We start from the raw sequence: 25,513 nt of genomic DNA on the forward strand, positions 1-25,513 counted from the left end.
GGCGCACATCAGGCGACGCGGGCTCGATTGAACCACGCCGAAGTAGCCGAGACATCATTCAGAGGCCATCGAGTCTGCTCCCAGTTTGCGTGTACTTTCCGGTCACGTCCCAAATGGTGCGTTCAACAGACTTGGCCGCTGCAAAGATTCGTTTCGCCCAAGGAGTGTCAATAACAGGACCGAACTGAATTGTATGGTCTAACAGTGATCGATGCGTCGTGTACTCATGTAAGGACAATAGAGTGGGGCCGTGATCGTTTGCTCCATGAACTAGTCCAGAGCGTGAACGGTAGCGGGTCGTCCGAATGAACGGTGGAATGCGAGCGAGCAAGGCTAAGTTCTCCTTCTGGTACCATTGCTCAATTTCTTCACCCTGGCCATCTCCAGGCTCGATCAGTACAGCTACGATGCAATTGCCCTTCACCTTAGCACCCTTTTTCCCCTCGAAGCGTTGGATAAGCTCGTAAGTGCGGGCTTCGGTACCGAAGACACGTGGCTCATCTCTATCTCGACGTCCGATGGCCAGCTTCTGTAGAGCTGGAGACGTCCAAAGCATTTCGACGTCCTGGATGCGGACTAGAAGCACGCAAGGCCCGCCCTGTTGAGGCTTGTAGCCATTGCTAGCCGTCCCTCCGCGTGCATTTGGGCTGGTGTTGCAGATTCGCAGAGCAGTCAAAACACCATTGTCTTTCAAGATGCGAGGCACGAGCAGACCTTGGACCACTCCGTTGAACTCGTTGATGCCTAGTGATGCGTCCGCGGACCAGATTGAAAGCCAGTACAATCCTTCCGTACCTTTCTGGCCATGAAATAGGGTGTTGAATAGCCCATGAAGTTGCTGTACGCCTTTATGCTGTCCCAGCCCCATTCCGTAAAGGTGTGCAAGAGCATGCCAACACTGTGGAGTTCGTTGTGATTTGGTCATCTACTTGAAACAGGGGCGAGAGAAGATAGGCGCGTAACTGGGCATTTCGAGGTTCGACGCCATTTTTCTCTACAAGACTAATATGCATAGGGGCAGGGCAGCAGGATGACTGAGGTGCTTGTTAGCGTCTGCCGCTGCGGAGCCTTGTTTATCCGGCTTAGTAAGCGCTCTGTGTCCGAGTCATGCAAACGTTCACCCTTAGGATTGTTCAAGATGTGATAGTCTCTAGTGACCAGAGAGTAAGTGGCCGGACAAGATCTATTATCGGGGCTTGACAAGACCCAGTCGTTTACCGACAGCAGCGGAAGCCCTTCCAGACTCTTAATGAATGTTCATTGAACGAACGAAGAAGAATGAATGGAAGAACATTGCGTTATCGATTGTTGGAACCATGCTGCGTAGCAAAAGCTGAGCGCCGGCACCCGGTGACCGCTGAGCCGGTCCTCCTGTGATCTCTCCGTTGGCATCTCAGTACGGTGCTCATTGTCAGGACTTCAGGCTAACACTTTCGTGCCCACAATGCCAAATACGCCAGCACCCTATAGCCGACGATTATGGCGATCATGTACGCAATCCAGTACGACTGCAGCCCGGTCTTAATGCTCAGGGATCCCAAAACGGCAGTGCCCCTGAACTTGCCTTGGGCATTGAGCGAGTCTTGATACATGCAATAATACTGCCCTGGCGCAGTCTCCGCACAGTTATACACTCGGTCTTCGAACTCATTGACCATCATACCTGAGAAGACATAAGCTTGATGATCGATGTAGTCTGTCAAGCGCATGAGTGATTAGCATGGTCTTCTGCAGCAAGCGTAAGCCTTGCAGAATATAGTACGTAAGGAAAACCAACTGCAACGCGTGTCAGCGAGATGAAGCGTGACAGAAGTGACAAGCTAACTGACCTTCCAGAACGGATTAAGGATATCTAAAGGGACTAAGAAACCGTCCACACACGTCCAGAGACCATTCGCAAACGCTGTGGCGGCCAAAGCGACAACAAAGACAGGAAAGATCGTGCTGAGAAGGACAACCAGCGACTCAGCGGCAACCAGATCCAGAAAGAGCCACATGAGGAACCGGAAAAAGGCGTCCGCATTGTCTCGGAAGCCTGTCAGGAAGTACTCCACTGCGGAGAACACGAAGCATATCATGAACATAAATGGTAACCCGATGATGAAGTTTGCAATGTTGAAGGCGAGCGGTCCAACCAGGCCGTTGGCGCGCTCCTTCCGGAAGGTATGCAGATCCTCCAGGAAGGCCGGTACATAAGCCACTGCCATGAAGGACATGAACGCTCCACCGAAGAAGATGGCGTTAGTATAGGGAAAGATGTCTGCTTGACGGTCCTTGAGGCGCAGGAAGACTGTCCCCATCAATATCGCAAGACCAAGATACATGACGCCCCGGATGCCGTACGCGATAACGTCTCGGAAGGCCTTGATCCACGCACGGTGCAAAAGTACAACAATCGTGTCGAGTAGGGCTGGACGATCCGTCCTCATCATAGAAATGTCTGACTGCATGCCCCTTGACGTGCTGTTACCAATGTCTTGGTGAAGCTCTGCGGCAAGCCGACCCTGCCGCCATACATGGGCAATCCTTTGCACCCGAAGATAGGTTGCATCTCCTTGTCGGGCCAGGTCCGTGTTGACTAGGTCGAGGTAGAATTATGCAGGGTTGATACCATGTGGCATGTTGTATCCTACACTGGCAAAGTGGTTCTCTGTCTCGCTCAGCTTGCCGAAGTAGCAAGTCTCGCCCTTTGCGAGCAGACATAGCTTGTCGAAGAGATTGAAGGTGGCTGTCGACGGCTGGTGAATCGACGCCTTCGTTCGGCTTTAGGTGTAGATCTGCGACTAGCCGTCAGCAGAGGGGCAATACAACTCAAAGTACTCGATCCTACCTTGCCAACGACAGGCCTGCTGCGAACGACATAATCTCCCTTACAGTCAAGCTGCCAATCAATGCATCCTCCTGTCCGACGTAAGCCGAGAGATAACGAAGCTGCTGTAGATCTGTAGGTCGTCCGTTGACTAGGCATTGACCCTCAACCGTCGCGGAAGCTGCTACAGACCTATGCGCAATGGCATTCAGCAGCGTCGTCTTCCCAGCTCCGCTCGGTCCCATGATGGCGAGCATCTCGCCAGCTTCGACGTAGCCATGCGAGTCGAGCAATATTGGCAATGATTGTTTGGTGTTTCGGTCCCCAACGCTGACAGTCAAGTTCTTCCAGTCGAAACAGTATATTGCATCGTTGACGAGATCGCCATCCTGGGGCACGGTTTTCTCAAGGTCTGTGACATCGATACAGTTGGTGACAGAGCTGATCGCATGTTGATGCAGGTTGTCGGATGCCTGTGGCATGTTGGGCTGTCAATGTGCCGTTCTGAAGCTCTGTTCAGTATAGCCTGGGGTAGAAGAGAAGAAGAGAGTATGTCTGAACCTTGAAAAGCCGCCGGACCGTTCATGGTATGATACCCATAGCTGACGAACATAGCCTGACGCGGGGTGCCCAACCTGTCGACTCCCATACATATCGGCGACCTAGGGGATCTCAAGGGTGGTTGCATAGCCCACAAAATGCATCAGAAACCCACTAACGGGGTAGTATGTTGGGCCCCGAAGCTTTCGCCCAATGACATGTACACTCGAAGCATGTCCGCTTAGAGTATCCAAACGAATGTACGGATCTAGAAGCGAATCATACCAATGGTAGACAAAGAGCACCGTAGTATCCACTTTGTTCGGTGTGGTTGCCTGTCAATGTAAAGACAATAGTTCAGTCAGGTGTTAGCTGACAGATGACGCGCTATGCCCGGAAGATCGTGTGCTCTACAACCGAATGCGGCATGCCACTCGTGTTGGAGTGGGGCCGGAAACAGACCAGACCGACTGGATTCGAAGGTAATCAGGGCGACGGCGCTGCATCGAAATGATGCTGCCTCGGCCAGCAATGAAGAGAAACGGCGGAAAGCGGCTGCAGGAGGCTACTAGGGCCATGATCAGGGGAGCGTTTCAAGGTGATAGAGCTTAACGCTGACGGGGTGTAAACACAACCTGCACGTATCTGGCGAGGTCAAAGATTCAAGTTGTCTGCACTCTCAGTATGCGCTTCATATGGCGGAGATATACCCTTGACTTACCGAACAAGAACGAGTCTATGTGTAGCCACAAGTCACCATCCTGCGGGAATCCCATGCTTAAAGCATCCCAGTCGATGTCGGACTCTGGCATCGTAGTGCTTTCCGCCAATACAGAACAAGCTCGGTCGTTGCCTGCTACGCTCGTTGCAGTGTCATCAGGCTTTTGCAGTAGCCGGCGTGTCTGTTGCTGAAGCTCCTCTAGCATAATGCTATACCGCAAGCCTGGAGAGTGGAACGCCGTTGCGTCGGCGATATGCCGTTGAACGGTCTCTGCAAGGGCGAACAGAGCGATCTCGTCAAATTGCGATGTCAAGCCATCTAGGCGGGCATGCTTCCGCTGCATAATCCAGACGTATACAGTCGATAGAGCAATGAATGCGACATACTGCGTGTTCCAGAATGGGACCGGAACAACCTGATGCTCGGATACGACATCCAACACCATGTCAAACACATCCTTGGCAGCTGCTAGGCATACGTCGATCAGAGTTTGCGCTTCTGCCGACGAATTTCCGCCCTGCAATATTAGAGGTCGAGCGACAAGCATGACTGCATGTGCGCAAGCCATGCGTAGAACGGTGGATTGTCTGCGAAGGACGGGTATCAGGCTAGAGGAATGTATAGCACCGGACAAGAAAACCGGAAGCTGACTCCTCCAGGCGACAATCTCTGCGTTTAGTTGTCGAGCTGCGGTGAGATGCTGGTCCTCGCTGACTTTGCGGATGGAGTACAGTTCTTTGCACGATGTGCGCACAATCTTTGCAAGCCTTGCATGGTGGACGGCCGCAGCGGTGAGACAATCTCGCGGATTTTCACTGTATATGATGCCGTCTTTGTGCAGATCCTCGTCATTCACTAGCTCCGGATATTGCTGGTCAATGTCACTGTCATGGAGTATTGTAGGTCTGCCGAGCATCACGCTGAGGTAGGTGTCCAACGTGTATGCTGCCCAAAATGTTCGCCTGCAACACTCACGCGCTACCAGATCCGTGGTCTGGCTTTCCAAAGAACGGCGATGTAGACCGAGCGCAACGAGCAACTGTACGGTCGTTCCAAGCGTATACCAGGCTTCATTTAATCGCGACGTGTTCAGCAGATACAAGGATGCCGCAAGTCTTGCTTGCACAGACTCGAGGCGGACCCTGCCGGTTTCCTTCCGCAGAAGGTGCTGCGCCGTGACGAAGAAGCCTTCACCCGCGAGGCAAGTCTCCCCGCCAACTGCTATGCCCATGCTGTGCTTGTCACCCACATATTGCGAGGCTGTTGCGAGTACAAGCAGAACAAGAGCTTTCTGTGCCGCTGTCCAATAGCTCGTAGCAGTCTCAGTGGCGCTGTAGCCAACGGCAAGCCAGTTGTTGAAGGTCTCTCGGTGCAAAAACCGGTAGGATGGCATACCAAATTCGAAGAAAATGGTAGCAAGCTGCTCCGCAAGCGCTCTGTTAGGGAGGTTGAGACTTTCAATACTGCGATTGGATTCGTGAGATCCACGCGGATACGGCAGCTCACGGTCCCCATGGGAAAAAATAGGAGTGTTGCATGAAGGCTCGTGCTCCAGGTTGCGAGCAGTTTCATCCTGGCCCAAGCGCTTCCATGCGCGCCGCAAGAACGCGAATGGCGAAGATGGTCCTAGGTATTGGCCGTTGGGTGTGTCGCAGGCGTCGGGGGAGCCACCTCGCGAAGTGCGAAGCGTGCATGAAGCATGATCAAACTGTGAGCAACGTGCTGATCCGCTCAAGGCTGCCGCGGGCGACTCAGCGACGTTAGGAGGCTTGCCACGGGTGTAAGGCGCGGTGTATGTGCAGGCAATGCCTTGGGCGTGACAGGTCGGACAAGGCAACTCGCCAGAACATCGGCGTTTCCTCGTCTTGCATTTGTCGCAGGCTCTCGTAACCTTGCGCCTCTTATTAGGAGGGGTTCGATTGCCAGCACTATCACCGATCTCCAATAGAGTCTGTTCTGCTGCTTGCATGGGTCACGATGTTTAGGCGCAACTCCCGTTAGTATCTAGAACTTACGTTGTCGTCGGCGTCGGAACTTGGATGCGGAGTGACCTCATTCGGAGTTGCTTGGGCGTGTCACGGTATCCGGGTCACCGTTAGCGCAGGTGGAATCAGTGACTCATGCTTGAACGCTCCAAGAGCAAGGTAAGCTGACCAGGTGTCCAGTGGCGTCCTTGTCATGCTTATCTGATTTTCCAACAACCTCGACTAGTTCGTACTCAAGGTAGTCGGCTCCCAGCGGCCGAAGAGTTCCCAACCCTTCGTTATAACCGGCCTTGCTGTCGGAGTTGGCTCTCTTCATCACGATAGCAACATTATATAAATGATGGCCTACCTCCAGGAGGCCACCCAATGTTGCTCAGAGTATTCAAAGTCAATGCTAATAGATCGAGATGTCTTTTTCGCAGCTTCCACCTGACATAACAACCTCATTTAATACCACACTGAAGGCACAGAAGCAAATACTCAAGCCCAACCAGCGATTGAATAATGCGGTGAGCCATGCAAACGACAATGGGATCCCCGACATCGCGGTGTCTCCCCTGCAAGGCGCTCAACTGTCAGTACTATGCAAGCTGGTTCAAGCCAAGAACGTCCTCGAGATCGGCACGCTTGGTGGTTATAGCACAATCTGGCTTGCCGAGTCTACGCCCGACGTTAAGGTCACCAGTCTCGAGTTCGATCCGAAGCACCAGGCGGTCGCGATACAGAATACGCAAGGTCAAGGACTCAAAAATGTTGACGTCCGTCTCGGCGCTGCTTTGGACATCCTGCCGCAATTGGCTGAGGAAGGCAAGGTGTTTGACTTCGTCTTTATTGATGCAGACTGGGCTAATCAGGCTGCCTATTTCGAATGGGCAGTAGTGCTGACGCGTAAGGGAGGCTGTATTTATGTCGACAACGTGATTAGACAGTTGGTGGAGAGCGATGCTGAGGGAGATGCCAGTGGTTGGGCACTGATTGAGAAAGTGAGGTCTGAAACCAGGGTCGACGCAACGCTGATTCCAACATTGAGCACGCACAAGAAGGAGCTGGATGAGCTGGTCGATGGCTACGTCTTGGCCTATGTGAGATAGGTGATAGGTATGTGTCGCGGCAAGTGGATCATCAGTGCTTTATGTCATGACGTTGGGCAAGAATATCATAATCGCGCTACCAGCACAGACCACCCACATTTCTGAGGAAGGCACGGGATGAATAAGTTTCAGGGACAAAGACCACACTCCAATGCTCTTACAGCCGTCATATCATCAAATAAGCTCCTGACACCACATCGAATGACTGCACTACCGTTTTGTTGCGCAGCTATGATGAAGATATGAAGGACTTGCCAAGCAAACCACGCATGCTATCTCTTCCACCACAGATGCGAGAGGCTTCTATGAAGTAAGCATAGCGAACTGTAACTCCCTCCGTGGTCGACCGTGACATAGCTCGCCATTGTACCTGTATGTTCAAGATCACAGACTACGTGACTGAGGTGCTGGTTGCAAAGGGGTAGCAGATCAAACCAAGATTGCTGGACGATTGTCTACGATTGACGGATGTTTCTCTCAGTGCTTTGGTCGACTATATGGGAGCGGCCTTCATCGACTTGGGGCCCACAACGCAAACGATCAAACCGATACGTCATCTCTAGACGATCGCCTGAGCATAGCTGACTCTTGCCCTTACGGAGGTTCAGGGTAACCAGATCACCTTGTAGGGCCGTCGGGTTATTCCAACATGTCCCTACCCCTGTTAGGCTGTTGTCCATCAACTAGGGTTTATCCTGGTAGCAGCACACGGCAAGCGATCAACGAGATACCGCAAGAAGACGCTACCTCGGCATTCAGAGATGTCAGCTCAGGCGACGGTTCCCAGAACAGCTTGTTCGGTCCGGTTGTTTATCTCGAGAGGCGCTTGCCTCGGCAGCGTTGTGAAGTCAGTAGTCGGTAACGACTGTCAGACAAGAAGACCATGCCTAGCCATTCGAATGAAAACTCCTGCGCTTCAGTGGGCGTCACCTCACCTTTCCATGGATAGCAATACATCCGACCGGTTACGACGATGATCTGAAGCGCTGACGGGACGAATGATTGTGTCGGTATCCCTTCGTTTGACTCATGAATATGTCCCAGCCAAGGTTGCAGCAAGCATTGGACATTTGTACCTTGCTTAATCCGGATACTGCATGCCCGACACGCATCATCTGCGACATTCTTCGTGGTTCGGCCGGGTAGTACTCCAGACTTTCGAACAATGTGCGGAAGATATGGCCGCATAGGGAGCCGTGATTTAGAACTATAGAGAGCTAAGTATGGATGAAACAGGGGCGTCACCGGCCAAAGGTGCGTCTGAGCGCCAGTGCTGCAGCGAGAAGGAGTGAGAAGGTTTCATGGTGTGAAGTATTGTCGCAACCTTATTGCCGCTGGCGTTTGCGCGCTTACGCATCCACTTGCGGGTTGGTGCAAAGATCAATGTACCGTTTGTTCGACCAATGAGTAAGGTGACCTTCGTTTTACGCCGCTTCTTGGTCTCAAGTTGATGGTTCTATGCAAGAAGCACTATTTGTCCATGTGCGGTTCGTTGTCGATGCGCACTATTTGAGGGCGATTCAAAGTCTAGATCGCGCTACGACCCATTGCCGTTAGTCATTGCATAGACCGACACGAACGGATTGGGCACAAACATGTTGAGGTATTGCCAGAGTCGAATCCTCTTCGCGCTTCACGGTAGCCGGAGACTCATATCGAATGGCAATAAATGTCCGAGAGCCTTGTACTCTAGGTTGATCATTGCCCGCTGTGGAGGAACGCTAAAACAGCACGTTCACGTCTGCATGCAGTAACGCGAAGCTCGCATTGACCATTTCTTTAATTTGCGCCGCCATTGGTTGGTCTTCTAAAGTGCAAAGACCACTGTATGCATGCGCAACATCAAGCCTCGTTTCGGACCGCTACTACACCATCACGCACCGGCGCACTGATCGCCTCATCCCCTGCCGCCAGGCATTGGCATTCGGTCCTACGCCATGCCCTTCGAGGGTTGACTCCCTCGGTCGGTAGGTAGAGAGTCGCAGTGGGGGTCGTCCGTGGTGCTGCTCCATCCAGCAGATCACAACACACGAGCGGCCGCGAACTGCAGTCCACTGATTGTGTCAGTATTTCCGGGTCGGTAGGCCTGGCAATGCAGTGCCTAGCGTAGGGTTGCATTGACTGCACTCCTCTACGTCTCTCTACGACCGAGCACAAACGCTGTGATAGCCGAAACGCATTGTCGCACGAGTTGTCATTGAAGACCCGGTGGGCAGCCCGCATGCATGACAGGTGTCTCAACGGACCGCAGCCCACGCGATCCAGGCAAAGTCGACCGATGTCAATGTCTTGAGCGATTTGCTCAGCGCGTCCATTCACTTGACAACTACCAGCAATGGCGCCAGCCATAACGAGCACCAACAGTCCCAACCCTTCTGCCGGCGATACATCTGCCCCGCTTGCGGATTACTTCTTCATATCCGGTATCGAGTCGGCTCAGGTCTATGAAGAGCCGCCAACAACAGCGCTTGCAGCGCCCGTAGAGGATACCATAGACGAGGACAAGGCGCTGGAGACAAACAATGGCACCCGGCCCACCACACCTGGCTCGCACCATGACGTGGCCAAAAGAAGGTCGAGGTACAGTTTCGAGGCACGGAAGAGCATTGGCAGTGTCATCAACACAGCAGAGCCCCTGACGCCGGCTAGCGAAAGGAGCAGTATGACCGTTAAAGCGCTCAATGGCAACGCTAGTCCAAGCCTCAGCGATGATGCTTTCGAGCAGGCGCTCAAGAAGTTCGCTTCGGAGAGGGATAGCTTCCTGGAGGACATTCAGATCTCGGCTGGAGTGGTGCCCACGCCGACGCAGAGGCGGCCGCGGCCGAGGACAATACGCATTACCTCGGATGATGGCCAAACGGGAGGCGTGGGTCCGAAAGGCGGTGCCGGCAGCTTACGGAGAAGGTTGTCGACGATGACTAGCATGAAGAAGCAGCCTTCGGCGATAAGCCGACAATCATCGGTCCGGACTTCGAAGCGCATCAGTGGGTACAACTCAGTCATACCCACGCCGCAGCCCTTCCAGGCCACTCCGGGCGAGCATCCCCTGAAACGGCGCTACGAGCCTGGCTTACTGGATCGGTACCCAACCAAGACCATGGTGGATGAGTCTAAGCGACGGAATCCATTCCCGGACTACGTGCCCATGTTCGCCTTCCCGAACGATGTCAACGTGGTGTCGTCGGACGAGCGACCACGGTCAACGTGGCATGGCTTTGCGATGACCAATGGGGACAGCAGCAAGCTTTACGGTGTATGCGTGACGATCTGGTTGCCTCTCAACCATGCAGCTTCCGAAAGCCTGGAACGGCAGTGTGAGGAGTGGCGGAGGGCGAACATGACGAACGAAGAGCGCGAGCTGGCGAGCAGCCTGGGTGAGCGACTTTCTGCAGAGCGAGCGAAGCTTAGCAGGCTACTAGCAGAGCTACCGAGTGCCTCGTCAGGTTCGGCGCGGCGTGAGAAGCTCGAGGATGAGATCAGCGCGGTTGAGGAGAAGATCGGCGTGATGACCGACCTTCTGCGGCCGGTGCGGCATGGCGCCGCCTCGAAGATCGACGGCTTGACAGAAGGCGACACCGGGTTCTGGATACCACGAGCGTATGGCATCCTTGGTCGAGACGGTAGCTTGATGAGCTTCTGGAAAGAATGGCTGCGAGCGGTCGTCGTACCGATGATGAATGGCGCCGTGCTCCGTGTCCCGCCAAGCTCACCGAAAGTTGGGATCTGGCAGCCATTGGAACGATATGTGATCAATTTATGCGTCGAAGCACTCTGCCCTATCACCTCTCTCACACAGGTCGAAGTGGCTGTGCGCGATCTGAGGCTCTACGCTCGCAAGGAAGCCATCAACGAGATTCCTGGATCAAGAAGCACTGACCTTTATGCCCTGTTCCGTTGTCTCACGATACCGAACGTCGTCGCCCTTCTCGAGTACGCTTTGTCGGAGTCGCGTATAATCTTGCTTTCGTCGCACACATCGATGCTGCACCTCGCATGCGCTGCGATCACGAGCCTGCTGTACCCACTGAAGTGGATGAGCATACTGATACCAGTGCTTCCGGCACGGTTGATACAAGCGCTGGAGGCACCTTGCCCGTACATCATAGGCGTGGAACGCAGGTACGAGAAGCTGGAGCTACCGGAGGATGACTTTTGCTTGGTGGACTTGGACGAGAACATTATCGAAAGCACAGCGCCTCCACTACCTCTACCCAGACCACAGAGGCGAAAGCTGATGTCGTTACTCCAAGTCGCAGCGCCACACCACAACCGCTACGGCGTGCCCACCGGCCCACCGCCATATGCAGTCGAGACGTTTCCTTGTGATGCATTTTCATCGGAAAACCCGCAAGTCTTCACGGCTAACCCTTCGCCTTCCACCCTAGCGAGCTACGTCAGCGAAAGCTCAACCACATTCGGCGAGGCCACGCATGCGGCGAGCAAGCTCACCGTCTTCAATGCCTTCCTCCACGCTCGTGCTGAGTCACGCGGCTTTGACAGACCTTCAACCAGCTCCACGGGCACCAATGGTAGTAACTCGTCCTCACAGTCACCGCCTTCACCAGTCGCTCCTTCGCCCATTTCTTCCAGCTTCCCTGGCACACCGGTATCACGTAACGACTCAGGCTTCGGATTGCAGGCGTCATTGCGCGAGAAGCGCTCCGGGCAGTTTGGAGACGGGCTTATGCGTCGCAACTCTGCGGTACATTCTCTCCTCAAGGCACGAAATCCACTACAAGACAAGACTAACACGCAGCCACAGTTTGGTTTCGATCGCTTTGGCACCGTACGGCGCCCTAGTCAACCCTCGATTGCCACTGGCCACCAGCCGAGCATGTCCACTTCGACGCTGGGCAATGGCGCGTCATCTAACTATGCCCCCAGTGTATACGCGCAAAGCACGCTTGCCGCGAGCACTATCATGCCGCAGATGATGGTCCAGCCTGTCCGTGACGATGAGACTACGAAGTGGATTGAAGGACACTGTTTGGTCCGCAGAGCTAAGGATGGCAAGTCTATTTGCTCAATTTGTGACGATCGGTGCGACGATGAGTCGTTCAGGTGCAGCGGTAGGCAAACTCTGTCTCCTGGAACGCTTGCGTGGATACTGACCTAGTTGTGCTAGGGTGCGGTATCACCGCCCATTTCCGGTGCCTTAGTGGCGTCTGCTTGGTGTGTCCAAACGCTTTCCGCGCGGACCAAGTCCGAGCAGCATTTGTGCGCTGCTTTGCATCACTCTTCTACACCTACCGCCGCTTCCTACATCCTGCCTCTGGCGAGCGACGAAAGGCAGGCATGATCTATCACTTCAACATGCAACAATTTCTCCGCAGTGTGCCGCATGGCGATAGCGAGTACATGGCCATGCTGCAACAAAGCCAGGCCTTCAACCAGTTCATTTACGAACGCGAAGCTACGCGAGCAGAAGACCCCACTATCAAGCTCTTCGACGAGATCATCCTGTCCAAGCGTAATAGAGGGAAGCAGTCGTTCTTCTCGAAGTCGAGCACGAGCTTCTTGTCCGACACGTCGGACCATTTATGGCGATCTGCTGCCGCTACGCCACCGACTGGCCGCGTGATCGGGGATCGCTCTGTGATCAACGGACGGATACCTGCGAAGTTGGACCCGACATTGATGAAGGAGCCGAGATCGATTCAAGGCGCCCCACGGATACAGCCGGCGCGCACCAAACGTAAACCGGTCGCAAGCATGCTTGGATTGAGCTCTCAGAGTGCTGAGCCGTGAGCGCAAAGAGAGAAGATGACAGGGTTCTGCATTCAGGTTACAATGGCGACCGTAGGTGCATGGGATAAGGATATGCATTGTGTCGTTTCAGCGTAGGCGCAATGGGGTGTGTACTGCATTTTCGGGGATGGCAACCATGTTATCTCGTCTTGGCCGACCGAGTGAAAGGAGGACGTCTAGAATAGGAGTGCGCTTATTTGGATCGTGCGTGAAGAGTATACTGAGACGTAAAGTACCTTAGTTGTAGTGCTTAATTGAGTAATGTAGCTTATGAGAAAGCACGCTCCACGATGCTCGCGACGGGTCAACTTCACTTCTATCACTACAGAATGGGAGCAGAGTGACATTGGGAGAAACTTGCTCAATTTCGAGGCTGTCGCTAAAGCAATGGTACTTCAGGGTATATCGTACGAGGCTAAACGCTCAGAATGCACCCATGCACAGCGCCGGCGCGATGGCACTCAACAACTCCCACATTGATTACTAACCAGGTTGACCGGGACCGCGTCGCATGGCGTCGAGCCTTTTGAGACTCACAGCGGTACTTAAGCGCTCCTCGTAAAGCTTCCGTATGTCGTCCACACTCGGTCTTCGCATATCCAACTTCCGTGGTTGCAAATGTGACCTGGCATTGTTCTCCATGGACTCCATGCGCTTGAGCAGACCGGGTGAAGGGGCTCGCGGCTTCGGCATCGACGGCGCACCCAAACCATTGCCGTTCATCAGCCCGGGAGAAGGAGCTGTCGCTTGTGGTTGTCGTGGCGGTAGAACCGGTTGTGCCAGAGATTGCATGTTTGGCCGGTTGTGTACGGCGGATGCTGGCCATGGTGGCTTGCGGAACGCCGTGTCCTCGTCTGCGATCACCGGTTCGGGTGACTGTATTGAAAGTCCGGCATCCGTGTTGCGGACGGCCTTTGCCAGCTCCAGTGCCAAGGTGTCCTCTATGCTCCGCGCGTCCAAGTTCGATCCGTCTGGCACACTTCTAGCGTTGGCGTCAGAAGGTGCTGCCGATCCATCAGGATGCGAGTCGCTCAATAGTGCTTTCCGTTTGGGCATGTTGATCGTAGCACCTGACTCGGCGTCCCGCCCGAAAAGAACTTGCTGCTTGCCTTCAGCGTGATATATAGATTCACCCCGTCGAGCGGGTCCGAAGCCGTCGGCTGGGGCGTAGCTTGACGGCGAGTCAGCGACATGAATACTCCGTCCTTCACCATCGAACACGGTCGAGTAGCGTGGCGGATCTAGCTCAGCCGGTGCCGAATCAGCTGTAGGCGTCGCCGATGCAGGCTTGCGTTTTAGAATCGAGCCAACGTCGAGATTCGGAAGCAGCTGCTTGCCAAGCGACGCCGCCCGTGACCGTACCGGTCGCGGAGGCAGAGTAGGCACTCTTTCCGGACTAATCGGCTCGCTGTCCACATCCGCCATAATGATCCGGTGGCCCTGCTTCGTTTCGATTAAGTCATCTCCGGACGTCGTTTGATGGACGTCGTGCTCGACTGGGTCCTCATAATCGTGCGGGTCAGCTGGTGGAAGCAGATCAATTTCAAACGCCATCGGGTCAATGCCAAGGCCCTCCCGGAGTTGTGGCCAGAGATCAAGGGCAGCTTGCAGGATCTTCCTAACTAATGTAGACATCTTTGCGTCCTCAAGCTGATCCGAACCGCACAACAAGCACATCGAAAAGAGTATGGAGAGGTTCTCCGCATTCATCTTGTTCTGCCTCTCATGTTCTGCCACCGCAGAGAGTAGTGGCAGGAGATGTCTTGTCAGGATCTCTCGGCTTGTGATTGTAAGTGGCGAAGTTGGTGAAGCAGGCATGATTAGGTCGACGAGGTCTTCCGGCGTCACGTCTGTTTCTGCACTGCCGTACTTCTCACGAAAGCGAGCATAACAGGATTCTGGAAAGATCGGCTGCCTCAAGTCTCGATACCAAGTTTTGATCAGAGATGCGGCTAGATGCACGCCGTAAGCGTCCTCAAGGCGCACTTCACCTAGTAGATCTTGCGGCATGCCTGGCTGCACCACAGTGGCACTTCGCTCCTTCCACACAATGTACTGCTGGCCACGATCATAAGCTTCACGTAGCACACCTGCGAGCACACTTTGCGGTGGAATGCGGAACAAGCCTTCCGTGCAGACGTTTTGTGGCATTAGGATGAAGCTCGTGGTCTCACGTAACACTCTCGGCAGCCTTGTCTGACCGGTGTCGATGTTTTTAGGCAAAGGATGCCGAGCGCCGAAAGCTCGTCTACCACCAGCGTACGGGACGTCGATATCCGGAGTGATCCTCCGGTCGTGGAGATACGTCGATGGCGGTATCAGTAGTCTTTCGATCGGCATCTGCACCGTGAGCTGGCTCAGGGTGCTGACATGCACGATTTTCCGCCTGAACTTGGGAGACACAATCGTTCCAAAAACGCCAACCAACACCCTCACCCACGTGCGCGGATGGACAATGTACAGCCTCTGCAACTTCTTCCGCGTGGCACGACTCAGAACGTGATAGGCTTGCAGATACCACCCCATGCCGGGGCCCTGCCTCCTCTCCATTGTCGCACCCTCGGGCTGTCCGCCGGCAAAGAAGACAACCTCATACTCCGCGCCAGCGATCAGCTCTTCTTCTCCAGGTAACCTGGCAAGTACATAAGAGAGCAGGCTGTCGTAGTCAACCTCGAATGCATCTGGGAAGGCGGCGCTGTTCAGAATATAGACAGCCCGTCCAGCCTTGGAAGTGGAAGGCGACTTGTACAGTATCGATGCCGCTATTGCTGCGAGCTCTGGCAGATAGTCACTCGACGTCTCTGCGGGCGGCACGGTGGACAGTGACGAGCTTCGAGCTCTAGTGGCCCGTCGCTGAGCTGCAGCCGCCAGAGCTGACCGCATGGTGAGTTTCAGACAGTAATGTGATCGCCGCCAGTACTATCGGCGACAGGTTCGTGAAGACTGCATGGTTCGAAGCGACAACCGGACCACACCTATTGCAGTCACGCAAGGTACATGTAGCCGCTTACCTTGGCACAGAGTTGGCTAGCGTATCAGGTGGTGGACGATAAAGTGCTTCGTCCGTCAGTAAACTGTTGGAGGCCCGTCTAACTGCCTAGGATGCTATGCCTGCTGATCGAGGATTGCTGTGTTCCAACCGGAAGCATAGTATAGCGATTGGCGTTGGAGTTGATAAACAGTGGCATTAGCACGGCGTCGTTGGCGTGGGCGGGTCATGCAGGGATTAACCCGACGTCTCGGCTGAACCTTGCGAGAAGCTAGACGGAATTTGCTTCATGCGCTGGATGAGCCTGAATTTGACTCATTGCCGTATATCGGCGAGTCTTCCTCGACTGACACTCTTGACCTCAACACAATCGCTATCGTCGTGATCGCATAAGGGTCGCCCACCATGTGTGGCATTTTCGCGTGCCATTGGTATGTTTGTGGCGTGCAGCGAACAGCCCAACGGTGAGCGCGAGACACTGCATACTAACGAGCTCAATAGCCATCCCGATGTCAAGTCCTTTAGACCGACTGCGATCCGCATGGGCAAGCAGGTAAAACATCGCGGCCCAGACTGGAGCGGTAACCACGTTGCGAACAACACCATCCTCGTGCATGAGCGGCTATCAATCGTGGGCATCGACACTGGCGCACAACCGTTCGTTAACGATGATGGGTCGATTGCACTGGCTGTCAATGGCGAGATCTACAACCACAAGATTCTGCGGAAGCAGTTGCGGCATGCATATTCGTTCACCACACACTCGGATTGCGAAGTCATCATCCCACTGTATCAAGAGTATGGCCTTGATGCGCCCAAGCACTTGGACGGCATGTTTTCATGGGTCCTACATGACAAGAAGCAAGATCGAGTTATCGCTGCGAGAGATCCTATTGGCATCACGACCTTCTACATTGGACGATCGTCAAGCACACCTGGTGCTGTGTACTTCGCAAGCGAGCTGAAATGCTTACATCCCGTCTGCGATCAGATTGAGAGCTTCCCGCCCGGCCACGTCTACGACAGCAAGACAGATCAACTGACGCAGTACTTTACACCGAAGTGGCTAGTCGAGCCTTCGAGTATACCTACTACGCCGTTGGACTACACTCTACTGCGAGAGACCTTTGAGCGGTCGGTGAGGAAACGGTTGATGGCTGAGGTGCCATACGGTGTTCTGTTGTCTGGCGGGCTCGACAGTTCGCTCGTGGCGTCCATAGCGCAAAGAGAGACGTTGCGGTTACAGCGGGAGTGGGCGAAGAAGCAAGCTATGCTACAATCAGGGACCAGCACGCCAGCGGTCAACGGCCATGCTAACGGCACGCCTGTTGATCACAGTAATGGCGAGGTGTCAGAAGAAGGGCTTGCTGGCATCGACGACGAGTACCGGCTCACCGATGTTCCTGTTCTATCGCAATTGAACAGTTTCTCCATCGGACTGCCAGGCGCACCAGATTCAATGGCCGCACAAGAAGTGGCTCGCTTCCTCGGTACGAAACACCACTCTTTCACCTTCACGATCCAGGAAGGCCTCGACGCCCTCTACGATGTTATCTACCATCTCGAAACTTACGACGTTACCACCATCCGCGCGAGCACGCCCATGTTCCTGCTCTCCCGGAAAATCAAGGCCATGGGCGTGAAGATGGTGCTATCTGGCGAAGGCTCGGACGAGATCTTTGGCGGCTACCTCTACTTCCACGCAGCACCTGACAAGAAGGCCTTCCACGAAGAGACGGTGCGGCGGGTGAAGAACCTGCACCTTGCCGACTGTCTCCGCGCCAATAAGTCGACCTCCGCGTGGGGCGTAGAAGCTCGTGTCCCGTTCTTGGACAAGCAGTTCCTCGAAGTCTCCATGAACATTGACCCGCAAGAAAAGATGATCACGAAAGACCGGATAGAGAAATACATCCTCCGCAAGGCGTTTGACGTCTCAACGCTGCCGCCAGGCAGCAAGCCCTACTTGCCCGACAAGATCCTCTGGCGGCAGAAAGAACAATTCTCCGACGGTGTCGGTTACGGCTGGATCGACGGACTCAAAGACGAGGCGAAGAAGATGGTTAGCGATGAGCAGATGAAGGAGGAGAACATCCGCAAAGAGAAGCCGCAGTGGGGCGATGACATTCCGGACTCGAAGGAGGCGTACTGGTATCGGTGTATGTTCGACGAGCATTTCCCGCCGTACTGTGCGAAGACGGTCATGCGCTGGACGCCGACGTGGAGCAAGCAGACGGATCCGAGTGGTAGGGCTATCGCCACGCACGATGCCGCCTATAAGGAGGGCGATGCCAAGTAGACGGCGCGTTCGAAGGAACATGCTTCTCCTGAGCGTTCTGTCAAGCTATGGCTTGGACGCGTGCATTTTGTCATAACGGTTAGTCAAGTGTAGATGATACAACGATTCGCAGACGCAGTCGGCTGGCGTGAATGTCGATCTAGTTCATCGCTCTTTCTACTGTCTTGAATCCACCTAGTGCGTGCATACCCCGTTCGTTAGCTTACGCAAAACTTCATCCTTGTATATGATCGCTGTTGACGTTTACAACCGATGGTACAAGACATTCTGTGGAAAATGGGCCATGTCAACCATGCTGCAATACGAATATGAAGCGCTTCGGGATCCACATGTAGCACGTGCTAGAGAGTTGGCTCCCCGGTAGTGCCCGGGAGAAGGTAAGTGGTCCAAGCTCGACTGTTTCTTCGCGACCAAGCTTGAGCTCCTGTTGACGACGAAAGCCCTCTTGACCCGCAATCGACATCCTCTTCCCATTCTTGCCACATCCTCCTCGAGCATCTGAATCAAGATGAGCAGCCCACTCAGTTCCGACATTGCCGTTGGTTCAGCCGCACACCCCATTGGCACCATAGAAAAAGCTGGCTAATGGTGTTGCACAGAAACCCTTCGGGTCGACAGAAAAGTTGGCGTCCGATGTCACTCGCGCCTTTAGCATGCCCGTACCGGCCTTCGCCGACATTGGCAAGGCCGCCAACGACGTGCGTCTGCGACTATGGAGAACAGCTGGGCGGTAGGCTAATGGTACCGGCAGCTCATCAACAAGGACTTCTACCACATGAGCCAAGGTGCGCCGAGAAGATCCAGAGGCCAGAAGGAGAAGATCTGACATACTGATTTGCGCGACAGCCACCCTCGACGTCAAGCTCAAGGCTCCTAATGGTACCAACGTCACGGTCAAGGGCAAGCAGGGCTTTGACGGCACAACCAGCGGCTCCGTGAGCACCACCTATTGCTATTAGTGTAAAACACCTGCGGCTAACGGTGACTTGCAGATCGAGGGCAAGCACACTCTCAAGCCTCAGGGTAGGCCTCCCTCTCCCTCTCCATCAAAGAAGTTTATCCAGCTGTTCCAATTCTTCGCACCGCTCCCCGCACCTTTACGAGCACAGGCATACATGTTCATTGTTGGCGTGCCGAATGGCAGAAGCAATCAGAACAAAATTGGATTGACAATTCGTCCCGCACCAGGCATCACCGTCACTCAGTCTTGGACCACCGCCTCCCTCCTCGACAGCAAGGTTGAGCTCAACGACATCGGCGCTCCCGGCGCCAAGATCGACCTGCAGAACCTGTGGAACCCGAGCAAGGGCAACAGCGCCGTGCAGAAGATCAACCTCGCCTTCAAGAACCCAAATGTGCACTCTCGCGCCTTTATCAACTACGCGCAGGCGAACGGCAACATCGATGCCGTCATCGACGTGGTCGCCGGTCACGAGGGTTTCCTTGTTGGTGGTGAGGCGGCCTACGACGTGCAGAAGGCGGCGGTTACGCGCTACGGTCTCGGCCTCGCGTACCAGACCCCTGCCTACACTGCATCGCTCCACGGGATGCAGAACCTGAACATCATCGCTGCGTCGTACTACCAGAAGGTCAACAGCGCGGTTGAAGTTGGCGCAAAGGCCGGCTATGATGTGCAGGCCCAGAAGGCTAGCGGGCTTGAGTTGGCGTCCAAGTACAAGCTTGACCCGCTCACCTTCGCCAAGGTAGGATACGGGCCGTAATGTACGCAGTGTTGCCTGATACTAACGCATGGCATAGGTCAAGGTCAACGACCGTGGCATCGCGGCGCTCGCCTACAGCACCAAGCTCAACACTGGCACCACCATTGGTCTTGGTATCTCCCTTGACACCCAGAAGCTCAATGAGGCTGGCCACAAGATTGGCACTTCCCTCACTTTCGAGGGTTGAACAGCATCAAGCCATGTATGGACGCGCAGAATGTGACTGAAAGGTTGAGACATGCTCGTGAAAAGATAGACCCTTCCCTCCATGCTACTAAAGTCAAGCGCCTAGTGCGCTAGCTTTTGCACATGGATTTGTTCAATTGTATACTGCACTCACAACTGTATCAATCCAGTAGTCGTTGTCCTCATAGCCTTTCACGGTCCGTCGCGGAAACTCAAAGACCGGGCTTGGCAAGCTTCTCCGACTTCGCCAGAAAAGTGACGAGTCATGTTTTAGATTTCTCGAAGAATGAGAGTGAGTTTCCCAGCTCACTACCCAATATCGTCACCTTTAGCGTCCGACCAACTTTTTGGGTGAGCAGGATGTCAACATTCGGCCAGTACTTCCGCGTGAGCACATATGGAGAATCACACGGCAAAAGCGTAGGATGCATCGTGGACAATTGCCCGCCTGGCCTGCAGTTGACGGAAGATGATATACAACCTCAGATGACCAGGCGAAGACCTGGCCAGTCCGCACTCACGACGCCTCGGAACGAGAAAGACAAAGTAGAGATACAGTCCGGCACGGAATTTGGCGTGACACTAGGCACACCCATTGGCTTGCGGGTATTGAACGAAGATCAGAGACCGCACGACTATGGCGGAGGCGGCAAGAACATCGATGCTTTTCCCAGGCCGAGTCATGCGGACTGGACGTATTTGGAGAAGTACGGGGTGAAGGCTAGCAGTGGAGGAGGCAGGAGTAGTGCGAGAGAGACCATTGGCAGAGTGGCTGCGGGTGCAATCGCCGAGAAGTACTTGAGGGTTGCGTACGGTGTGGAGATTGTGGCTTTCACCTCAAGCGTGGGATCTGAGTTCCTCTTCCCGCCTTCCAGGGAGCATCCGACTGCATCGACTAACCCGGCCTTTTTGGACTTGATCGACAAGGTGACGAGGACACAGGTGGACGAATTCTTGCCCGTACGATGTCCGGATGCTACGGTGTGTAAGCGGATGGAGCAGGTGATTGCGGACTTTCGCGATCGGCACGACAGTATAGGCGGCGTAGTGACTTGTGTGATACGGCATTGTCCCAGCGGACTAGGCGAGCCGTGTTTCGATAAGTTAGAAGCTACGCTGGCGCATGCTATGCTGAGTCTACCTGCGACGAAGGGTTTCGAAATCGGCTCTGGATTTGGTGGCTGCGAAGTGCCGGGCTCGATACACAACGATGCTTTTGTTAAGGCCCCTGCTGTCCCACCGGCGGAAGCGAACGGCGTGGAGACGGCAGCTCCTCTGGGACGCTCGAAGCCTAAGCTAACCACGAAGACGAACAACTCAGGCGGCATACAAGGCGGTATCACGAACGGGGCGCACATTTACTTCAATGTTGCTTTTAAGCCTCCCGCAACCATTGGCCAGATGCAGGATACGGTTGGCTATGATGGTGAGGCAGGTGTCTTGGAGGCAAAAGGAAGACATGACCCATGTGTGATTCCGAGAGCTGTGCCAATTGTGGAAGCTATGGCGGCATTAGTCGTGATGGATGCTGTCCTGGCCCAGAGTGCGAGACAAACTGCCCGAAGTCTGCTGCCTGTCTTGCCGATGACGATACCTGTCTCGCAGTCGGAGAAGGGCGTTGGCGCTGCAAACGGACATCAGTGAGCATGCACCACTCAGTTGTGTCCTTTCCAGCGTGCCACAAGCGATTATAAGGCTAGTCATATCAACGCGGTGGAGCTTAGGTCAAACGAAGTGTCACAGAGGCTCGACATGTCAAAAAGTTCGTCAAGTTATTGGTGTCGAGCGAGTCGACCCGGGCAGTGTCCTGCGCTTGTCTTACAATGTCAGAGATGCTTCATGGGCATCTAGGCTGGCAGAGCTACATAATCAGCCGTTGCGCAGCCTTTTGGTACCTTCTTCTTCTCCTCAGGCCGGTCCCCAACATCATCACGACAATCTACATCACGAGATGGGCAAGACAACATAACAGGAACTCACGATCCAGCCCCTAACGCGGAACAACATGTCACGCTATACTAGGCATTACAGTATGCCATCGCATCTATCTCTGGTCACCCGCGCACCTTTTGATAGGGGCCCTCGCCTGGCGAAGCAGTTCCACTCTGACGATGCCTACGCCTCTTCGCCGAGCGCGTCCAGCAGCCCCACCCAAGATCGCGCCGTGGTCGCCGCTTCCTCGTCCTGAGAGCGAAGAGATCAACGAAAGCGAGCTTCACCGTGAGGGCAACCCTGTCGTTCCTGCAACGCCCCTAGCAGTGAATGGAGGACCGCGCGGACCAAGGGCGGAGGAGGCACTGACCTCTGCAACATGCACAAGAGGCAACAGAGTCGCTGTGGTAGCTCTCTCTCACCCTTGTCCCGCCTTTTCCAGTGTGCAGACACCTCGCCACAGCACTCCCCTAATGAGCAAGTCGAACAGGCCTAGAGTAAGGAAGAGGTGACCAGCCTGTTGCGCCGCTCACCAGGCTTGTAGCAAAGAGCAAAGCGTCCGATGTAGAGCCTACAGGAGAGGCGGCTCAGTCAGAGAAGCGTAGCAGAACGACATAAACAAGTACAGTGACTTTAGGAATCCTTCGCAAGGGTGTTGGAGTGGTGTTTTCGGAAGATGGATGTAGCATATTTAGTACTGGTCACGCTACGATAATGTGTGATAGGAGCTGGTCTCCGATGGCTAATCTTTTCGAGCTCTCAACAATGCGCCGAGTGCTTCGTCTTCTCTTCACCAATGCGGCACAAAGCTCCACCAGTTGACGCTTGCTTATGCGCTTGCGGGCAGAGACCTGAAACTAAAGAAGCATTCCACGATAATGTAAGCCCTGCATGAGCAATAAGTGATGAAGACAGGTAAAACAAATGCCATGAGGAGCGGCAGAGGTAATCTGCTGGCTTGTTCCACTGGAACAGTCGGCCTGTCGGTAAAGAAATACTAGGAAAGGAGGTTACCCGGCCAGCAAGCAAATTGATATAGGGTGACGGTAGAACCAAGGGCGATCGCTGCAGTACGCCACAGGATTCGTTCGAGCTGTGTTGGAAAGTGGAAGTCCCATGCTGCGACATTGATGGCGAGGTACATCAGGCTGGCGATGAAGCTAGCTAGAACCTCTATTTTCTTCATGCCGCGGGGTGGTAGTGTCTCAATGTTCGAAAACGAAGCCACTGGTAGTGAAGGCACTTTGTCTTTCACGAAAAGAACCCTTTTGACGGACCAAAACCATGGCTCGACGTAGGTTAATGGCGAGATCTGTTCGATATAATCGAGTGGTGTTCGTCAATACATGCCAACAGAACCACGGCTTTTTTGAATAATCGTCGCTAAAGGGTTGCGACAATCCAAGGTCATTGGCTCGGTGACGTCTGCTGGCTTTGCGCGCCATAACCAGAATGAAAGCAGCGTGCAGAAGGCGAAGGCCAAGGTGACGAGTTCGAAAGTAGTGAGAGCTTGATGCTGGATCGCTCGAGCGAGATTTTGTATGGTGAACCATGCTATCTGCAATAGCGTCGCGATACGTGCAAATATGTCGGCTTTATTCTTGTCTTCAATGTCTTTCGGATCGAGCTGGGGATAGTCAAGATGACCGTTCTTAACCAGCCAGAACAATTGGTGACTGTTGACGGGGAAATCAGGATGGTCCGAGAAGCGTAGGCGAAGGCCCCCCATGTCTGCGAAGAAAGAATGCCGACGTGTCCACGGTGAGCGGTGCATAGCAGCAGCTGCTTCGGAGTCCGCTTTCTGCACGCAGCCGGGCGGTGCCTGACGCGAGCGCTTATACAAAGCCTTTCGAAGAAAGTCGAAGTCTTCAAACGACTGGGCCGAACTTATCGCTTGTTCGGCGGCGATCATCGGCATCAATTCGGGGAAGTATAGGGTGAACAACACCCACTTCGTCTTGTACAATTGCATGGCAAGCCAGCCATCGTTCTGCGGCCTTGCATTAAGCTAGAGCACGGAGTAGGTGCACAGGAAAATAGTTGTAACGCACGTCTGCACGATGTCAAGTGTGCCTCGTCCGTTCGGTGATGAGACCCAGCCATGTACGAAAGTTGCCGTTGTTAACGTCGTGTTTGCACTGATGGTTGCATTAGCAGAGGAGACGTTTGCGAGTTGATTCATCGTTCTCGCAGTGAGCGGGCACCGACTTCAGTAAACAGTATTCTCAAATAATCAGAGCTCACCGTCAGCGCTGCTGGAGGAGGTCTGTTATGAAGGCCATATCTTAAGCAAGGCAAGACGAGGCGCCGTCAATGCGGCTGAGTAGTCGCATGGCAAGGGTTCATGCACTTGATCTTGCCGCTGCCTTGCAACGCTACAGGCGAGCGATATGCATACATGGCGCTAACAGGCGTCTGGAGGGCGCGTAGTCGTCAAGAGCCAAAGGCTGACACAATAGACACACTACAAATCTGTGTCAGCATTGTGCTCCCCCAAGGCACTTCGAAGCCAACGCGGTGATAGCAAGATTCCGAGAATATTCTGGCCATCGTTTCCAATGGGAGGGTCGCTTTCTGCGGGGCCGACCACGTCTCGAGGACAAGATGGGCGGCGCTGCGCCTCATCGCCTTGCAGGGACTTCAAGTTGCAGCACACCCCCGCTCCCTCTATTGGACGATTAGGCGTACACTTCTAAATATCGACCACATTCAAGCACTGTAGTCTACAGCAAAATTGATACGGCGTATCTGCGAGGATATTATCAGGAAGCTTGGTAGAAGACATCATGGCCGTACAAAGTGCGGGCAGTCGGCAACAGCCGTATAACACGTGACGTCGAGGATCTGCCAACCACAGGTCAAAGCTTGTGAGCTTCCGAGTCCCATGCACACGACATCAGCATATAAACATCTTAGGTTCTGTACCTGGTGACAGAGTTAGCCGCGCATAGCAAGGAATGTGCCCTTCCGGCCACAACAACGCAGTGACTTATTAGAACCCACCAAGTAATTCTTGACTTGGAGTCCTAAGGGCTGTAATGTTGACCACGCACGTAGCCACATTAGGGCACTTTGAGCAATGCTTTCCGCTTGCGACGATGCACGTCGGTCCTGGGGTCGAAGTACGACTTTCGCGCTCCAAGACGAATCCAGTGCGTGGAGTAGCGGTGAGAGGTAGGAGGATAAGATGGCTGCTCCTTCCTCGACTTGTCAGACCGATGTACGCGCTCGCAGAGCAAGCAAAAGCTCCAGTGCACGGGTGTGTGTTGCATGTGGCTCTAAACCCGAGAACCTTCGCTGGCGCTTCACGCTTCAAAGGAGCCTGTCGATTTATCTACAGGTGCGGGGCTCGTGTTCTCGTGGCGACGTAGTCTCGGTATAATGCAGAGCACAGCTCATAGAGCGCACATGTGTCGAAGCTGAGTAGCTAAGGTCACCGGCTGTAGGCGACGTTACTGCAAGAATCCAAATCACTGACCATGTCTTTGCAATGTA

General features: G+C 54.1%; 12 protein-coding genes across 12 annotated transcripts; 5 read left to right on the forward strand and 7 right to left on the reverse strand.

The window, feature by feature from the left end:
- Window positions 1-58: 58 nt before the first annotated feature.
- On the reverse strand, window positions 59-868 carry BAUCODRAFT_23873 (uncharacterized protein; the record flags this gene model as incomplete). The annotated part of the gene is made up of 1 exon (XM_007676957.1): window positions 59-868. The coding sequence occupies one exon, from the start codon at window positions 866-868 to the stop codon at window positions 59-61; it is 810 nt and encodes a 269-aa protein (XP_007675147.1).
- A 556-nt stretch (window positions 869-1,424) lies between these two features.
- BAUCODRAFT_23874 (uncharacterized protein) lies at window positions 1,425-3,291 on the reverse strand (the record flags this gene model as incomplete). The annotated part of the gene is made up of 5 exons (XM_007676958.1): window positions 1,425-1,601; window positions 1,664-1,696; window positions 1,830-2,578; window positions 2,612-2,763; window positions 2,831-3,291. The coding sequence occupies 5 exons, from the start codon at window positions 3,289-3,291 to the stop codon at window positions 1,425-1,427; spliced, it is 1,572 nt and encodes a 523-aa protein (XP_007675148.1).
- A 951-nt stretch (window positions 3,292-4,242) lies between these two features.
- Window positions 4,243-5,952, reverse strand: BAUCODRAFT_46940 (uncharacterized protein; the record flags this gene model as incomplete). Its single annotated transcript, XM_007677155.1, has 1 exon — window positions 4,243-5,952. A coding segment is annotated over one exon (1,710 nt), but the record flags the coding sequence as incomplete, so codon positions are not given.
- Window positions 5,953-6,543: 591 nt separating this feature from the next.
- Window positions 6,544-6,984, forward strand: BAUCODRAFT_42496 (uncharacterized protein; the record flags this gene model as incomplete). Its single annotated transcript, XM_007677145.1, has 1 exon — window positions 6,544-6,984. A coding segment is annotated over one exon (441 nt), but the record flags the coding sequence as incomplete, so codon positions are not given.
- Window positions 6,985-7,551: 567 nt separating this feature from the next.
- On the reverse strand, window positions 7,552-8,789 carry BAUCODRAFT_459538 (uncharacterized protein). Its single transcript, XM_007677714.1, has 3 exons — window positions 8,742-8,789; window positions 8,223-8,683; window positions 7,552-8,162 (listed from the first exon to the last, which is right to left on the reverse strand). The coding sequence occupies exons 2-3, from the start codon at window positions 8,332-8,334 to the stop codon at window positions 7,957-7,959; spliced, it is 318 nt and encodes a 105-aa protein (XP_007675904.1). The 5' UTR covers window positions 8,335-8,683; window positions 8,742-8,789; the 3' UTR covers window positions 7,552-7,956.
- Window positions 8,790-9,356: 567 nt separating this feature from the next.
- Window positions 9,357-13,136, forward strand: BAUCODRAFT_459889 (uncharacterized protein). The gene is made up of 2 exons (XM_007677715.1): window positions 9,357-12,215; window positions 12,272-13,136. Exons 1-2 carry the CDS (start codon window positions 9,482-9,484, stop codon window positions 12,892-12,894), a joined length of 3,357 nt encoding a protein of 1,118 aa, XP_007675905.1. The 5' UTR covers window positions 9,357-9,481; the 3' UTR covers window positions 12,895-13,136.
- Window positions 13,137-14,022: 886 nt separating this feature from the next.
- BAUCODRAFT_68403 (uncharacterized protein) lies at window positions 14,023-15,777 on the reverse strand (the record flags this gene model as incomplete). The annotated part of the gene is made up of 1 exon (XM_007677242.1): window positions 14,023-15,777. A coding segment is annotated over one exon (1,755 nt), but the record flags the coding sequence as incomplete, so codon positions are not given.
- Window positions 15,778-16,130: 353 nt separating this feature from the next.
- BAUCODRAFT_130722 (uncharacterized protein) lies at window positions 16,131-18,413 on the forward strand. Its single transcript, XM_007677716.1, has 2 exons — window positions 16,131-16,314; window positions 16,385-18,413. Exons 1-2 carry the CDS (start codon window positions 16,289-16,291, stop codon window positions 18,177-18,179), a joined length of 1,821 nt encoding a protein of 606 aa, XP_007675906.1. The 5' UTR covers window positions 16,131-16,288; the 3' UTR covers window positions 18,180-18,413.
- Window positions 18,414-18,832: 419 nt separating this feature from the next.
- On the forward strand, window positions 18,833-20,087 carry BAUCODRAFT_69206 (uncharacterized protein; the record flags this gene model as incomplete). Its single annotated transcript, XM_007677312.1, has 6 exons — window positions 18,833-18,877; window positions 18,931-18,964; window positions 19,026-19,114; window positions 19,172-19,202; window positions 19,368-19,882; window positions 19,938-20,087. 6 exons carry the CDS (start codon window positions 18,833-18,835, stop codon window positions 20,085-20,087), a joined length of 864 nt encoding a protein of 287 aa, XP_007675502.1.
- Window positions 20,088-20,446: 359 nt separating this feature from the next.
- On the forward strand, window positions 20,447-21,730 carry BAUCODRAFT_68287 (uncharacterized protein; the record flags this gene model as incomplete). Its single annotated transcript, XM_007677232.1, has 2 exons — window positions 20,447-21,319; window positions 21,350-21,730. The coding sequence occupies 2 exons, from the start codon at window positions 20,447-20,449 to the stop codon at window positions 21,728-21,730; spliced, it is 1,254 nt and encodes a 417-aa protein (XP_007675422.1).
- A 1,627-nt stretch (window positions 21,731-23,357) lies between these two features.
- BAUCODRAFT_23882 (uncharacterized protein) lies at window positions 23,358-24,200 on the reverse strand (the record flags this gene model as incomplete). The annotated part of the gene is made up of 2 exons (XM_007676959.1): window positions 23,358-24,015; window positions 24,070-24,200. The coding sequence occupies 2 exons, from the start codon at window positions 24,198-24,200 to the stop codon at window positions 23,358-23,360; spliced, it is 789 nt and encodes a 262-aa protein (XP_007675149.1).
- Window positions 24,201-24,749: 549 nt separating this feature from the next.
- Window positions 24,750-25,499, reverse strand: BAUCODRAFT_33345 (uncharacterized protein). The gene has a single exon (XM_007677105.1). It carries the CDS (start codon window positions 25,288-25,290, stop codon window positions 25,081-25,083), a length of 210 nt encoding a protein of 69 aa, XP_007675295.1. The 5' UTR covers window positions 25,291-25,499; the 3' UTR covers window positions 24,750-25,080.
- Between the last annotated feature and the right edge of the window lie 14 nt (window positions 25,500-25,513).

The sequence above is a fragment of the Baudoinia panamericana genome, assembly GCF_000338955.1.
Source record: "Baudoinia panamericana UAMH 10762 unplaced genomic scaffold BAUCOscaffold_5, whole genome shotgun sequence".
NCBI classification, from domain to species: domain Eukaryota; kingdom Fungi; phylum Ascomycota; class Dothideomycetes; order Mycosphaerellales; family Teratosphaeriaceae; genus Baudoinia; species Baudoinia panamericana.